The following is a 17,464-nucleotide window of genomic DNA, read 5'->3' as shown; positions in this document are numbered from 1 at the left end:
ATTGTATTTATTTGAGTTGTAATGTACTCTAATTTTACCATCAAATTCCTGTGACCTAATTGAAGCCCAGTATGCAGTTGTGAGGAATGCCAGAGCACTGTGTATTATTAATATTCATATGATCATCTCTCTTTGCAGTTATGACAACGCAAAGATCGAGAGGCTGCTGGAGGGGAGCTGGTCAGTGTTCTGGATCAAGATGGCATCTTGTTGGGTCTGTTTATTTCTGTACATGTGGACCCTGGTGGTTCCAATGCTCTTCCCAAAGAGATTTCAAGCCTAGAAACCCTTCACACATGATCCAGTATCACTACTGTCCATTTACAACTACTGTGTGTGTGTGTGTGTGTGTGAGAGAAGAGAGAGAGAGAGAGAGTGAGTTTTGTCTTTTTTATTTGTTTTCTTAGTTTTAGTATAGTAAAGGATCAAAGGCTGCTTATGTTTTGTTTTAAATACATTTCCATGGAGATTTGTTACAGAAATCATGTTATGGTTGCTCCCAAACTGATGTAGGGCTCTTGTTTACCTTATAACATGAAGGTATGAAAACAAAGCATTGCTCAGGCTCACACATCACCTGTAAGTGTCTTGCTTGTTACGCTTTTCTTTTGGTAGCTGAAGAATTCTATGCAAATCTGTGATTTTCATTCAAGAGTTTGTCTGCATTTTTTAATGTAATATTTTTTAGGTTTTTATTGTTTATATGTAGTGTATTTCACTATGAGCATGTTTTACTAAGGTAACAAGACTTTTCATATGAGTAAATGTACCTATTTATTACATAAAAATTATGATTAGGTAGGACACTGCTGCCTTTGCAAGATTGCATTCAGTTGCATGATGGTTGCACTCATGGGAACAAACCAGCTGAAAAATGACATTGCAAGGCTATTCCAGTACATGTACTGTATGTGAATAGATTGACTCATATGAGAGTTCTTGTTGCCGTATTTATTGAAGCACCCTCATAGCTTCCTTTTCAGACTGCGCCAAAACAATATTTCCAAATAAGTCTGCAACATTCCTAAAGTTTCCTATCTTTCGGTTTCAACTTCAATCTCAGGTAGTGATGAAAGCTACATATTTAGCATATGGTATTTCCAGTGAATCATACCATTCTAAGTAAAGTATGTGACTGCCATTCCCAGTTAAGGTTCGTATAATGATTTGAGATGGACAGGAAAGGCCACAACATTATGCCCCAAAAGCCTAAACTGTCATACAAATTGTGATATTTGTGGCCCACAGCAACATTTAGACTATAAATTGTTTTTCTTACTTACTTTCCCAGTTTTGTTACAATTTAAATGGTGCTTTAGACCATGGATGTCCTATAATATTATATATCAGCTCATGCACTTGGCTAACAAGCATGCCATTTGTCAAAGAACACATTTATACCGTATTTTATACTTATAAAGCATTGTTACAGCTCTGTACAGATATTGTATTTAATCTTTCAGAGGTTTTTGTTGCTGTAAGTGCATGTTTGTGTTTCTTGATTGTGGTGTTCGGTTTACATAGTTACAGGAGCTGCCCATATTAGACGCACTGTAGCATTCCTGATGCTCCCTGGTAGAAAAAAAAGTGGTTGACGTTGATGAAGAAAATACAAGCTAGAACTGGAATTATTTGACATTTAAGGGTTATTTCCTGTGTAGCAGTTGTATCTGCCCTAAAAGTTTTGACCAAACAGACAAACTAATATCTCTTCAGGATGTCTGATTCTTTCGCTAGAATTGGAGCTAGCATGTCTTTACTTTGTTATTTTCTGAAAAGCTTCTCTTAAATGCCCTAAAGAAATCTGTCTGATGATGTTTTTGTAAGTTTTGAGTGAAATCGAGAAAATGATTGCCTTAAACACTACATGTTACAACTGCATCAAGCTATAAGCATACTGTTTTATGTAACGTGTGAATAATTTGGTGCTCAGTATTTGGTTTAACCGTGTTTGTCTGGATGAAACATTATGCTTTCCTTTATTTACAAATATGCCGAACATAAATGTGACATTTAAATGCAATATGTGCTTTATGTAAATAGTCCTTTGTAAAGATGACCACTTGGTGTACTCATAGTATTGCAAACAAAAGTAATCTTGCGCTTTGTGCTGTTCTCACTAATTTCGCATGAAAACATTATAATCCAAAAAATATGTACAATAAAATTTTAAACAATTCTTTTCCTCATTTATATGCCTTGATTTGTATTATTATTATTATTATTATTTACTTTTCCTCATCATTTCAACACGTTTCATGAAGGGCCAAATGAGTTTAACTGTTGCAGGATCAAACCCATATTCTTTTTAGTGTTTTTATTGGTATTTCCAGTTCTTTCAATAAAAAAGAAAAATTAATAAAATACTGTTGTCTATCGCTTTATTTAATGTTTTTATATATGAAAACCAGAATTATGTCATTTAGTGGTGGATAAAAAAGTAACTAACACTACTATATGAAAACATGACTTGTGTATACAATTGAAGGTGCAATTTTATGCTCAAACTACTTTCATTGAGCTTAAATCAATGTTAAATTGCAGTCAGTTCCTCACACAATGACTACAGAAGACTTAAAATAGAACAGACCAGTTCTATGGACCACTTGCAGGTTTTTTTAAGTTTACAGGTCACTATGAACTATTGCAGTATGGAAAATACCTGACCTATATACACTAAAAAGTTTGGGATCCACTTGAAACTTGAATGAATTTCTTTCTTCTGCTGGACACAAAGGAAGATATTGTGAAGAATGTCGGTAACCAAACAGTTGATGTACGCCAGTGACTTTCATAGTATTTCTTTTTTTCCTACTATGGAAGTCACTGGGGACATCAACTGTTTGGTTTCCGACATTCTACAAAATAATTTTCTTTGTGATCAGCAGAGGAAAGAAATTCATTCAGGTTTGAAATATTTTGACGGTGAGTATGACAGAATTTTCCTTTTTAAGTGAACTATTCCTTTAAGCATTGCCTGTGAAACCAAGGGTAAGATTTTTTAAATTTAAAACAACTGATGGCAAAGCTACATTTTCAGTATCTTTACTCCAGTCTTCAGTGTCACATAATTCTTCAGAAATAATTCTAATATGCTGATTTCAGTGTTGAAAAGCATTGTACTAAATATTATTGTAGAAACTGATATTTTTTTCAGGATTCTTTGATGAATAGAAAGTTCAGCGTTTGTTTGAAATAGAAATCTTTTATAAATGTATTTAATGTCAAATTTGATCATGCATCCTTGCTGAATAAAAGTATTCATTTCTTCAAAAAATGATGATTTTAAGTCGATGACTTTCTTTGTGTGTGTTTTATTTCATAAAGGTTGGAGCAACACAACAGTGAGTATATGAGGACAAAATTGTCAGTTTTGGGAGAACGATCACTCAGATATTACAGCTCAATGACATTCTCCAGAAAGTCCAAACACAAATCCTGACAATGTGCATTTATTTATTCACTTTATTAATATTGAAGTGAGTGTTTAGTGTCGTAGCTCACAGGCTTTGCTCTTTTTGGCTGAGAAGCATTATTGTGTAGTAAACACTACAGCAGATGTAAATTCAGCATAACTTTAAATTTTGTCTTGAATGCAAAAGACAGTAAATAGTCCATGTTTTAAGGGAAATAAGAGTACCCAAAACCGTCGCATCTGCTTTGGTGCTGGAACCACTTCTGTAGAGGTGTTTTACCACTAATAGTGCCCTCCCCTTTCTTCCCAGCTTAGTTTCATTACTGCTGGCCTTGTTCCTCTGTATAGTCTTCAGGGATTGTGTCTGTTAATGCCAAAAGAAATAAATTAAGATACGCTGAAAATACAACCTGTTCCTCTAATATTGTTTGAGCACTGCACTCACCGTTACAGCGATATCTCAGGTTGGACCAGATGATATTTTCCTGTGAAAAGCAGAACACACCGAGACGTCCCCCTCTCATGCTGGTGTCAATAACAACTCCAGAGTCCGCAATCATGTCGGTACCTTCATAGAACTTAACTCTGTGCCAAAACAGAGAAAAACCAAAAACATGTTGCTTTGCTTCAGTGAATTGTTTCTCCAGTAAAGTCTGAAGTCTCCAATATTTACATCATCTAACCTGATGTATCCTACTTGGGGTCTGTGCATCAGATTCCAGCGGTATGACACCTTGTCCTTCCAGCCCACATTACGAGGGTCTTTCCACAGCAAACGCACCTGGTCATTTGTATGTCCAGTATGCCACAGTGAATTCCTCAGGAACTCTCCAGGCCCGGTTTTAGACTTTACAGCCTAGAATGCACAATATATTGATGAATGTCTTCAGTCGAAGAATCAAATCTAATTGCGACTTACTTCAAGTGCAAAATAACAATTTGGTTTCAGATTTAACATGAGTTAAGTATTTTTGCACACTACAGAGTTTAGCCAAAAGCACTTTTCTAGATTTGCCGAGGCCTCAGCAGCAGTAATGGTAAAAGCACACGCTGAGCATTCAGACAGACAGTAATAGAGATGTAGAGCGCCCGGGACCTTAAGCTGAATGCCAGGCTCAGCCACGGCTCGAAATGGCACCGCCTGCCAGTATGTCTGCTCCGTCTGCTTCCACATCACCACATAGAAGCTGGAGGAATCCTGGTAGCCAAAGATAAACCCCGCGTAGTCGTCATCGGTCACTGTATTCACGTGGAAGGTACCCTCAAAGTCCACGCCACTGAATGCTGTGTATCCTGTAGTGAGTGGTAAGATTGTCATATTCTGACCCAGATTTTCAAAATACTAAAGTTCAACCACTTTCTTCTGTGGAACACACACAGAGATTTTTAGTCCATATGATGCAAGTGGATGGGACCCTCAAAGTTGACGCTTCAAAAGCCACAGAAAACGAACATGACGGTAATCCATATACGAGCATAGTGGATGATTCAATGTCTTCATATGTGCGTTCATTAATTCGCCCTTAAAGTAAACGTCAGCATATTGTGATGATCCTTGTGTGATCTCCACAATGCTTGCTTACATCAACCTTCACAATGTGCTGGCATAGTGCTTTACAATGCAGTCACCTATCAGAAGGCCACTGGGGTAGTATGTGTTCGGTTTGCATGGTTTTTGAAGCGTCAGCTTTAAGGGTCCTATCATCTTGCATTATATGGATTCAGACATGGATTATTTTTTCTAAAAATCTTTGCTTGTGTTCCACAAAAGAAAGATAGTCAGCTAAGATGGCGTGAGGGTGAGTATGACCAGTAAGACCAGTATGAATTTCCATGCTGGTCCAGGCACACTCAAGCTGGATTGGTGTTGGGCTATATAGCTGAAATGCCTGAGATTATTTTCTTGTTTTTGAATGGTTTGGGTCAAATAAGCTCACCAACAGCTAGTCCTGGGTCACTGTTCATGGTTTGGACAATCTCCATCCCCTGATTAAGAACAACCCAGTTAGGGTCGATCTGAGCCTCTCCTTCTGGATCCAGAACCACGGTCTGATATTCCCTGAAGTCGGTCAGAGTGATCTCTGCATTCTCGGGGCAGATGTCGATCGTGTCTATCACGTGGTCTTTGTCCAGGTCTCCAGTGCAGATGTCACCCACCCCATCATCTGTCAATATAAATTTGTGAAGCACATTATGATGCAGTGGCCCCAAAAGTTATTTGGACACTTAAGTCACACTTAAAAACAAATAGATGTCATTATGACATCCTACTAAGAAAATGTTGCTGTGCGTACCGTTTTCATCCTTCTGGTCTGGGTTTGGCACCAGTCTACAGTTATCGTTATTATCCAAGATGCCATCATTATCATCGTCATCATCACACTCGTCACCGAGCCCATCCTTATCGGTGTCCAGCTGTGAGCTGTTAATGACGTTCGGGCAGTTGTCTTTGGTGTTCTGATGACCATCTCCATCACTGGAACAAAGACCTCAGTTATAAACTTGTTTTATATTGACCGTCAAGGTAAAAGGTAAAGCAGACTCTACCTGTCAATGTTTGTGTCACAAGTGTCTCCTACAAGATCATCGTCAACATCAGACTGATTGAAAGAAAACCGAAGACAGGATTAAAATAGTAATATTAAATATGAAATATACAACATACAGAAGAAAAAAAGAAATCGAATAAAGCACATTAAGGTGCGGTCACATTAACCATTATTTGGCGAAATTTCATCTGTGACATATCCAGTCAGAACCCGTGCATAGAAATAATTTCTGTGTGAACAGTGCTTCCTACATTTCTATGCTTTTGACAATGGACCTTTTTTGGTAATTTGACCAGCCCGCACATTTACAAAACAGCTAGTTCCTTCGAATCTGCAATACTACTGCTGAATCTGTTCGAATGCATTAACATTATGAACATCAGCTATGCTAATTATTTCCCATCTGCCTTTCTGCTGTTATCTCGGGACGCTAGTCCCGAGGTAAATAGCGTTCGTCAGCTCCAGTTTGTATCCAGCCTCTCACGGAGACTTCAGATGCCCCAACGCCTGTGAAGAGACGACTCGACGCCTGTGAAGAGACGACTCAAAGCCGGCGATATGTTATGCCATAAATTAATACTTGATTAACTAACTGTATTTTTCTATGTACATATCCGAAATGCAATTTCTGTAAAGCTGCTTTGAGACAATGTGTATTGTGAAAAGCGCTATACAAATAAATTTGAATTGAATTGAATTGAATATTGTGTTTGTATCATTTCCATCTGTTTTTATGCCAGTAATGTGGTTTAACAAAAAAGATTAACAGAGTTATGAGAACTTGGAATAAAATTATGTTCAACCAACAAACTACAGGAACTTCATAATTTGTAATACAAAGGCAAATTTTTAAGTTGACTTCTCAAAAAAATTTAGTTGCAGCTCTGGAAACAATTCATCTTACAAATTTCAGATAAAATTCACAGCGCTCATGGCACATGCTAAATGTACTTTATTTAGCATGTAAATCTACAGAACAAATATGAACACAGAAATTTGACTCACAATATTAAGTTCACGAGAGAGTTATGGAGAGACACTTGTTGTGGCTCAATCTGTCAAAAAGAATTTCCACTTTGATGCCCCGATCTCACACTCCGTATTCTTTGGCACCTCTGTTGAGACGGTGGTAAAGAGATTGAAGGAGGCGAGAGCGCAGTCCGCTGCCTTTAGGAGGTTTGGTCTCCGGAAGGCCAAGTCCAAACCCTTGGCTTCCTCTAAGCCCTCTGACCTTTCTTGGAGAAATTTGCAAGAGGTCGCGGTAATCCTTACGACGACCCTCTTTTTAATTTGTGGTTATTGGTCTTTTTAGTAAATCTCCTTCTGGTACACTTAGCAGTGCTGGTGAGTCAAAGAGAAATGTGAGCTATGTTGCATTCCTGATTGACTCACGCTTATGAGCATCTGTCACTAAATAGGAATTGAGCGGAAAGAGCCAACCATTAGACTTTACAATGTTTATACCATGAAACTCTATGGCTGGTTATGCCTGAGGACGTCCTGTCTCTTTGGTAGAAGTGGTGGTGACAGAGATGGAATGAATTTCCTTGGTGTCACCAGTGCCAGCTATCCGGCTTAATTCTAGAGAAAAGTTATATTAGGGTTGAGCTACAAAATGCTAGCTGTAGTAGATCTTAGGTAGAGTACCTTTTATCAAGGCAGGGTATGGGCTACTTTGCCCAGCTCTCCTGCGGCTTCCTTGAGGTCTAGAGTCTGGGTAATGAAAATTATGGGCACACTGCATTATGCCTTGCTTTCATTTCCAACCTTCCCCAAGTAGGAGTAAGGATAAGGCTTCCCATTGGAGGGTCATGCTCCCTTTCATGAGCTGCTCTCAAGATACACTTTAGGGTAGAGCAGGTTGAATGGAAATTATGATCGGTTTTTCACAAAATTCTCTCAGTTCCGTTTGTTATTGCATATCCAAAGCCTAGTGAGCAGGCAGCATGGCGGAGTGGGTGTTGGTTCCCCATAGCGTCAACTCCATGACACCACTTCGAAGTTCCATTTGAAAGGGAACGTCTATAGGTTCCGTATGTAACCTTGGTTCCCTGAAAAGGGGGACGAGACGCGACATCACGTTGCCATCCTTCAGACAAAAGAGTTGATGACGCATTTTGTAGGCGCCTTATACTCACGGGTGCTCCACTCATGACATCATAGACTGCCGTCAGCCAATTAAATTGGCTTGTTTGGTACAAGTGTTCAGACACCGTTGAAGCTGAGGGCGTTACCCATATAAACTCTATGGCGCTGTGTCTCGTTCCGCTTCTCAGGGAATCAGGGTTACATACGTAATCTAGACATTTTTAGTTATTTTAGTGCATTAAGTTACACTAAATGAAAATGAGACATTTTGCCTTGGGAAACTAGCTGAAATTAGATTTTTTTTTTTTCAGTTAACGTTTATTAAATTTTAAGTATTTTCTAAAATGAACTATTATGAGCCTGGTATGAAAAATGGATGAGTATTAATTTTGAGATAAACAGTTGACAAAGTGCCTAAAATAAAGATAGGCAAGCATTCTTCAAGAAACAGTTCTTTTTCAAAATAAACATTTGCCATAGTCTAGTGGTATCCTTTTAAATTAGGTTTAAAGTTAGATTACACAAAAAGTAATCTGAAATATAAAAATAGGGGAAAACTTAAGGGGAAACATACACAGAATAGAATAGAATAGAACAGAATAAGAGACAGGTACTAATAATGTTGTTTGGCACCTGGTTGGGGTTTGGCACCCCAGGGCAGCTGTCACATGCATCACCAACGCCATCATGATCTTTATCCTTCTGGTCTGGGTTTGGTACCCTCTGACAGTTATCCAAGATGTTCTTCAAGCCTATCAGAAGTACAGAAAGTACAAGGATGCATTCAGTCATTAATCAACAGATGAGTAAGAGCCAGGGTATAAAATAAAGTATCATACAAAGGTAGACATGTATACAGGAGAAATGTATTGCAGTGTTATAGAGTTGGGTACAGTGATGTCTTTGTGTACGATTTGTTGGGTTATGTCACAAGGTGGCAGTGTTTCAGAAAAACTTCTGTTGAATTGTTTCCACGCGTCAGCAGCTCTTGGCTCAGCTCAGGTTCTTGGTGGAAATGTGGTTGCTTAAAGGAGACATGACCAAGCTATAAAGAATTAAGTCAAGTGCCTGGATTTCTGTCTTGATGAGCAGACCGTAAATGTCAAGAGCTGCCTGGTCTTGATTTTTCACTTTTCAGACTGGAACAAATAATTGTTCATTTGAAACAATATTTTCAGTGTGGTGCCTCATAGACACTGTTTATACAGCTACATGTCACTTCAGTTTTACATGACTCGAGCAAGCTAAAGAGCTCTCTAATTTGAGCTTTAAAAACACAGAAGCTTCTGTTTCTCTCATAAAATTGATCTAAGCACAGGAAAATCCAGATAAAAAACAGGCCCAAAGGGTGAAAAGAATATTCAAAACATAACACTCCATTTCCACAAAAAAGAAGTTGATCTTTAACAAAATAAGAGCTGAATTTAATCACCATCCCCATCTATGTCATCATCACAGGCATCTCCCAGTCCGTCCTTGTCTGTGTCCCGCTGGTCCTGGTTTTCCACGTTTTTGCAATTATCACAAGCATCACCATGAAGATCTTTATCGCTGTTCTTCTGGTCTATGTTAGGTACCAACCAGCAGTTGTCCTGAAGGAATACATTCATGCAGGGACTGAAACTGATGGGAGCTTTTCAGTTCAAGAAAAGAATTGGTCATAATGAATCGATGTGTTATCTGTACCTGATTATTAAAGATGCCATCACTATCTGCATCCTCATCACAGGCATCTCCCTTCCCATCTCTGTCTGCATCTTCTTGGCCCGAATTTGGAACAAACATGCAGTTATCCTGTAAATGAAAAATAAGATAAACTGGTAAACACTTTACAATAAGGTTAATTAATTAATACAAATAATTTCAGCATTTCTTAAGCTTGGTTATTGTTAATTGAATCATGCAAAATTTTTATAATTTCAAGTTGCACAAATGATATTAAATGTTATTAATTTTCATTGAAAGTTTGGGATCAGTACGATTTTTTGTACAGTACAGTACGAAATTTGACAGAAAGATTTTTTTCAACTCTGAATTCAGTCAAAACATTTAAATAAATAAATGCAGCTTTGGTGAGCATAAGTGATTTCTTTCAAAAACAAAAACAAATCTTACTGATGCCAAACTTTAGTCTGGTGGTATATATTTGTAGATCTAGATTGATAATCCAGTAAAGAAAATGTGGTTCGTTGTCAGTTAATGATATCTAAAGCATTAACTAATGCTAACAAACTGAACACTATTGCAAACTTCTAACAAAAATAACATGAATATGAGTGCGTGATTTTTTTTCCCAAACCACTTCAGTGGAAATCCCGCCCTGCAGCCGATTTAAAAGTTTTCATTGGTCATGTCAATCACTGTACTGATTGCCTACACCAAACACTGATCCCTAAACCTACCCGTCACTGTAACCTAAACCAATGAAATCGGCTGCAGGGCGGGATTTCTGCTGAAGTGGTTTGGGAAAAAAAATCACGCAATATGAGTATGAAAATCACCTTCTTGCAGGTTCCATCTTTGCATTGAAGTTTGTTATCAGGATAGGCGTCAATGTCTGTGTCTTTTCCACAGACATAGCCGTTTCCTGCCCAGGCAACTTTGCACTAAAAGCAACAAGATATTGAAGCATGTCAGATGGCTCAAAAGCATGGAAATTACAATTGCTTAAGCATGATAGTAAATAAAACATCTGTCTGAATGCTTGATGTTTCACCAAACAGCTGATGCTCCCATCTCTCTCCACAACACACTCTGCGTTGATGTCACATGGATTTGGCTGGCCGTTCCCACACAGCCTGTCAGAAACAGGAGGGCGGCCCAGGCCAGTGCTTTTGCAGCCAGTATTCTGGTCACCCGTGAATCCGGTCTTGCATTTCCCACAGTGAAATGCACCCTACAAGAAAGCCAAATTTTCAAAGTTAACTATATTTACTGTGCTTTCCACAGGCCACATTAGTATAATGGGTAATCTAGGATAGTTAGGCTATTGTCTTACCAGTGTGTTATGGCAGGATGAATTGGGTGTGCAGCCACCGTTGTCCACCAGGCACTCATCAATATCATTACAGATCTGATAAAAAAAGGATAAATCTGCTGTTATGCTGTGTATGGCACAAACATCACTGCTTTTTTTTTTTTTTTATTAGAAATTATAAAAATTTTCTCTCTGAGTATCATTGTAATACTATGTTTTTTTGGACATGCAATTGGAGTACCATGTAAAAATGCTTTATAACACAGTAATCATACTATCACAGTATTAAAATACTTATATATGGGGTTGCTTTAAAATATCTTATTACAATATTAAATAAAGGAGATCTATACATACATTTGAGGTAGTCAAGATTTTTTTATGTTTTTGAAAGAAGTCTCTTATGCTCACCAATGTGCATATTTTTTTATCAAAAATACAGTAAAAACAGCAATACTGTGAAATATTAACACATTTCAACATAGTGGTAAATAAAAATGAAATGAAGCTTTGCATTGTTCTAAATACGCACTTGTTTGTTTGCCTGAGCGTAGTGAACGCCCACACCCTGGATCTCTGGGCCAGAGAAACCCCGTGGGCACTTCTCGCATCTGAACCCTGGCGCAGTGTTAATACATTTTACACCAAAGAAACATTGGTTGAACTGGCACTAAAATTGAACAGTGTAAAGGGTTAGCTTGATTTGTGGTGTTCAACAAAAAATCCTCAGTACGTAGTATAATGACGTTTAAGTCACACAGTTGCACAGCGATCTGTGAAAAGTTCTATAAAACAACAGGAAAATTACCTTATAACCTACATAACAGTTTAAACAATAATGAATCTAATAAAACCCCTATTGAAACCCTGATGAAATGTTAATAAATCATTATGTGTTCCTGACTGAGTTTTATTGTTCATCAATTAAGTAGAAAACTTTGTCAGATGTGTTGAACAGTCTGAGCTAGTAGGTATACTTCAGTGAGTAATGGAAAAACTAAACAGGAAATGATGTGTGGATAGATGAACTAAATAAACAGCAAAACTTGATTCAAGAAAGTTATAAATAATCATATATGTTTAATAACGAACAAGTTGAGGTTATGTTTAGGCCTAGTTTGTTCATATTATTAAATTCTGACTAATGTTTGGGGGTGGGAAAAGTCTGAATCTTAAATCTAACCTCATCTATATCATCACATTGGAATCCATCTCCAGTGTAGCCCTCAGGACAGGGTGCACAGCTCACACCTTCAGCTGTTTCGATACACATGGCTGGCGTAAAACAGACCCCTGGTCCACACTTGGACCGTGCTTTATTTTGTAGTACTGTGCGTTCCATTCCTAATCCATCTGAATATTAACACAACACTTGAGTTCACCTGTCAGACTTTTCAACGTCTTCATTAAAAGCTTCTACTAATTGACTTGTACTTGACTGAGCACAGACATGATTTTTAAATTTTAAAAATGTTTTCTCATTTTAACGGTTTCTTATCTTCACAGGAAAAATCTTACCACTGCATGGAACACACTCCAGGATAGTCTTTCTCAGGTCAGCAGTTTCTTTGGTCTGTTATGAAAACACATGCTAATTATTCTCCTGAAGAAACTATAGGGAAGTTCACCCACAAATGAAAAGTCTTTCGTCATTTATTTACCCTAATTTCGTTGAGTGACTTTTGTAGAACATTTTTAAGAATTTTTCTGGTCACTAATGATATGAATGAGGAGTTCTATTGACAGGATCAACTAATGCCGGGCGTACACCAAAGGATTTTCACAGTCCCAGACTAAGACCAGCAGTCTTTAGGAATCTTACTGGAGTCTCGGTGCGCTCCCGTCGTCTCGATCGTTAAATGTGAGGTGATAATCTGCAGTCGGCGACCCGATTTATGCCAGTCTTTCTCTAGTCTTTCATATCAAACATGTTTGATATTATCGCAATTCTTTAGTCTGAGACTAAAAACTGTGAACCCAAGTCTTTAAGATGTGAGCTGATAATCTTATAAAGTCTTTTCTAAATCTTTTCAAAGTCTTTAGGTGTACAGAAAGCATTAGTCAGTGAAAAGATCAGACTCAAAAAAGCAATTTGAATCCGACAATTAATATTTCTCCCATAGAGCAAAAAAAGTCATACGGGTTTGAACGATATGAAAGTAATTACATGATTAGAGAATTTTTCTTTTTGGGTGAACTCTCCCTTTAAGGAACTATTTTTTCCACACAATTTAAAGTTACCTGCTGATCCACCTTCTGTTTCAACTCTTGGATCATTCGCATGAGCTCAACCATTGAGCCAGCTTCCATCTTTGAGGTTGTTCCTGCAGAAATGTAACATAATGATATTTTCTGTACTAGAAGCAAATAATCAAATCATTAAAGGGTTGGTTCACCCAAAAATGGAAGTTCTGCCATTAATTACTCACCCCTCATGTCATTCCAAAATATTTTTCATATTCAGAAACACAAATGAAGATCTTTTTGATAAAATTTGAGAGCTTTCTGACCCTCTTTTGACAGCCTGTACTAATTTAAAGCCCCAGAAAGGTAGTAAAGAAGACATTATTCAAGTAATCCACGTGACTCCAGTGGTTTAACTTCTATTTTATGAAGCGACACAAGAGCTTTGTTTGCGCAAAAAACTTTATTTACCACTTACAAAATATTAATCTCTAATGAGTGTTAACGCAACAACGTGTTGCTCTCGTGAACATACGGCAAGTCTGCTCTGCTCTCGTGAATGCGCGTAGGAGATTAATATTTTGTAAATAAAGTGGTAAATTATGTTTTTTGCACAAGCAAAGCACTTGTGTCGCTTCATAAAATTGAGATTAAACCACTTGGGTCTCATGGATTACTTGTATGATGCCTTTACTACGTTTCTGGGGCTTGAAAGTGTAAGTTGCTTAGGCTGTCAATGGAGGGAATGAAAGCTCTCAGATTTCATTAAAAAGATAAACCAAAGTCTTAAGGGTTTGTAACGCCATGAGTGTGAGTAATTAATTACATCATTTTCACTTTTGGGAAAACTAACCCTTTAACAAAACTATAGCTGTATAAGACTACTAGCCCAGTACAACTAGTAGTTGCACCTAGTAGTTGCAGTGTTTCTCTCTCTTCACTGCAGTCCTGAAGTTCCACGACATTCTCAATAGACTCATCGAGCACGAGTCTGAGGTCTGACAGCTTATCCTGTGACACAGGTAGCCTACATGTTTATTCATAGATAATACTTGCTGTATATAAACTCATCAGAACAATGATAATATTTGTTCAATATTTTTGGTTTACCTGGCTTGACGTTGGCAGGGTCTTCAGTGTGACTCGTTTTGGACCCTGTGGCAGGGATTTAAAGGCCACCGGCACGTCCTGCACTCTCTCCACCAGTCTGCAGTCCACATAGAGAGTCGTGGTGCGGGTGCCCTGCTGCAGCCCACTAAAGTGCAGCAGTATGTGGTGGTGTTGACCATCTGTCAGTGGCACTTTACTGAAATTTATTGTTCCAACCTTTCCATTGCTTTTCAGATATTTCAAAATGACTGTCAACAGAAAGATTATTTGGTGTACATGTCAAGTATTTATTGAGCCATTGAACACAAAGCACATTGGTGAGCTCTGATCAGACAAACCTTTGTTGAGTTTCCCATGAACAGTGAAATCAAAATAATCTGTGTTATCTGCGGCATTGAAGATGCGGAAGACTTGTGTTGGAGCTTTGTTCTGCAGCTGCAGGCTCGCAAGGATAAAAACGTTGTCCATGTTCTTTGCCCTTATTCCTCCTTGCAGAAGGTCAGGTAAGCAATCCGGTGACACCAGAAGATCATAAACTGAAAAATGTGCATTTTTGTCAACATATTTGCCTTAGGTACTGATGCTTTTTGATTCATTTGTGTACACTCGTTCATTTCATGTGGTTCCATGAAAAACTTTTAACATCCATTGAACCTTTCAATTGTACAAAAGGTTCTTCTTGGGAAAGGGTTCTTCAGATTATTTAAAGTTATAAATAATATTTGTTATAAAGTTCCTTGAAATGCAAAGCATTATTCAATGTGTTGTTTGCGTAATTTCCTCTGAAACAGGAAGAAAAGACGGGACGTATCGATAAGCTCCTTCCCTTTTTTTAAATAGCAAATAGCGTTTCATTAATTTTACAGGCCAGCCAGACCCATTGTAGATCTGCAGTTTCATCCTAATCTATATATAGATATCTCCTCTTAATCTCCTCCATGTCGCTTTAAAATACAGCATTCTGTGCAGAATTCAAATGGGTCGATGCGTTTTCTGGTATGCGCTGAATCTCGCATATGATCCGCTGTGCTATCGTGTCTCTGGACCGGAGCAGACTTTGTGCGCGCTACAGCGATTCTCGTGACACTAACCCGAAACCAGACTTCATTTGCCCCAAAGAAAAGCATATTTACACTGTCTGAATTGTTCCCTATCCCTTATAGTGCACTATGTGCCATTCACCATGTAGAAAATAGCAAATGTGTGAACAAGTGACCAATTTTAGCTGCAGCTTCAATGTATTTTTATAGTGTAGGGGGCGGGTCCCTTTAGAGGGCATTTGATTGGACAGAAAATATAATGAGAAGCTGAAGTGCAGAGTGATGTCATCAAAATCAGTGATCCATATTTGTGGAAGTGAGAGACTGTAAGTTTGAATGCTTGTATCTTCTAAATGTGAATTGTGTCATTGTTTTGGAGCACACTACCTTAGAGATAATAGTAAGGCTAACATATTCATACTAGAAGCCAAAGAACTTTTGATTTCATGGGGACTTTAAATGTTTTTCACATTTAAAAAATGGTTTTAAGAGCATCATAAATGTAATTGGGCTTTTTTGCATTTTCTCTGTGCAGGAATGCTCAGGAGAGCAACCAATGTGGTCATATGCAGTTTTCACTTTTGTGTGTGAATAATGGTCATTTTATATAGTGTTCAGATCGTTCAGATTTGTTAATCACACTGGATGCTGGGGGTATTCCAGACAATTTATGACATTTATGGAGTGATGCACTGTAAAAGTGACACACTTTCTACTTCAACATCACATTTAATTCAATGAAGAATCACTTGATGATTCTTTGTAATTATTTGTGAAACTATAAATAATGCAAAAATTAAAATGGCTAGAATCATAAAGAAATTCTGTTTAACTTGCACTGTAAAAAAAGTTGCTGCATTAAATTTTGTAAGTATAATCAACTTGGATGTTTAAGTCATTTAAACTAAAATTACATTAAACTGACTTAAAAATTAGCTGAATCTTGCATAACTTATGAAAAAAGTTGAAAATTACTTAACTTATTTTGATGAGCAATGTAAAAACATATGTTGTCATAACTTATTGATCATATAATGTTTTACAGTGTACAAACAGTTAAATATAAGGTTTAAAAACTTACCAATTCCTTGAGTTTTCACTGTATCAAGGAGTTGTAAAATTAACTGTAAACTGAATATTATTCTTGTCCAAATACCCATTGTGGATTTATTTAGTCACAAATCCAGTAAAAGTGTTCCACCCTTATTCCTGGAAAAGTTGTTTCTGCTCTGAACCCAATTCAGGCTTGACCAGTAGCCGTCAAAACAGAAATGTCTGTTCCCTGCTGATCAACGAGAACCAGACTGGTGCTCAAGTGATTTAAACTTTTCAGATGTCTCTCTCTATATAAGGTGTGACCAAGCACCTCCTCCAGAATGCTTCTGTGCTTTTACCGGAATGTAGCCATATTGTCAGATCAAAACCTTCCCAAAAAGCTCTTTGTTAATAATGGTAAATAATGGGAGGATATGCTTTGGTTTTTTGTCAGTCCCTGTGTACAGCTGGTTAAAGGAAGCAATGAATATGTGCTTTAAAAAAAAAGTTTTATTTGAATGTGGCAACTGAGGATGTTTACACAGAAATAATCATGGCATACTTTAAAGTTCACCCATATTTCATCCAAAAATGAAGATTCTGTCATAATTTTCTCACCCTCAAGTTGTTACTGACATGTATGAATTTCTTTCTTCTGCTGAACACAAAAGAAAATATTTTGAAGAATATGGATTACCAAACAGTTGATGGGCCCATTGACTTCCATTGTGTGTGTGTTTTTTTTTCATACTATGGAAGTCAAAAGGGAATTCAACTGTTTGGTGACCCTGTTCTTCAAAATATATTATCTTGTGTTCAGCAGAAGAAAGAAATTCATACATGTTTGGAACAACTTGAGGGTGAGTAAATTATGACAGAATTTTCATTTTTAGGTGAACTATCCCTTTAACAATCCGATTGCCTTTAACCAAACAATCTGTCCTGCCAAAAAAAAAAAAAAAAAAAAAAAAAATTACAGGAATAATCTGGCTTGACATGTCCCTGCTGAGTCTTGCCAGTTTGAGTGTTACGGCAGATCAGATGAGTTATGGAAAATCAATTCTAA

At 37.5% G+C, this 17,464-nt stretch overlaps 2 protein-coding genes across 4 annotated transcripts in view; one reads left to right on the top strand and one right to left on the bottom strand.

The window, feature by feature from the left end:
- serinc5 (serine incorporator 5) overlaps window positions 1–2,364 on the top strand; it is a 36,461-nt gene extending 34,097 nt beyond the window's left edge. For both annotated transcript variants that reach the window (XM_077231687.1, XM_077231688.1), the window contains exon 12: window positions 139–2,364. In XM_077231687.1, the coding sequence (XP_077087802.1) occupies window positions 139–283 (145 nt within the window). In that variant the 3' untranslated portion in view covers window positions 284–2,364. The remainder of the gene's footprint in view (window positions 1–138) is intronic.
- Window positions 2,365–3,298: 934 nt separating this feature from the next.
- On the bottom strand, window positions 3,299–16,712 carry thbs4a (thrombospondin 4a). Of its 2 annotated transcripts, none has more exons than XM_077231685.1 (21): window positions 16,445–16,712; window positions 14,662–14,859; window positions 14,324–14,571; window positions 14,125–14,224; window positions 13,271–13,353; window positions 12,548–12,602; window positions 12,213–12,382; window positions 11,562–11,699; window positions 11,051–11,125; window positions 10,769–10,948; window positions 10,554–10,658; window positions 9,739–9,846; window positions 9,485–9,644; window positions 8,686–8,804; window positions 5,963–6,015; window positions 5,710–5,891; window positions 5,353–5,580; window positions 4,512–4,708; window positions 4,099–4,271; window positions 3,861–4,000; window positions 3,299–3,779 (listed from the first exon to the last, which is right to left on the bottom strand). In XM_077231685.1, the coding sequence occupies exons 1-21, from the start codon at window positions 16,521–16,523 to the stop codon at window positions 3,736–3,738; spliced, it is 2,835 nt and encodes a 944-aa protein (XP_077087800.1). In that variant the 5' UTR covers window positions 16,524–16,712; the 3' UTR covers window positions 3,299–3,735. The 2 variants fall into 2 exon arrangements, with proteins under 2 accessions (XP_077087800.1, XP_077087801.1); XM_077231686.1 differs by having other exon boundaries at window positions 12,551–12,602; window positions 16,445–16,655.
- Between the last annotated feature and the right edge of the window lie 752 nt (window positions 16,713–17,464).

Source organism: Siphateles boraxobius, unplaced genomic scaffold, assembly GCF_051911475.1.
Source record: "Siphateles boraxobius isolate OS27281-9 unplaced genomic scaffold, OSU_SipBor_1 16, whole genome shotgun sequence".
NCBI classification, from domain to species: domain Eukaryota; kingdom Metazoa; phylum Chordata; class Actinopteri; order Cypriniformes; family Leuciscidae; genus Siphateles; species Siphateles boraxobius.
This window is presented reverse-complemented; position numbering and strand designations above follow the sequence as displayed.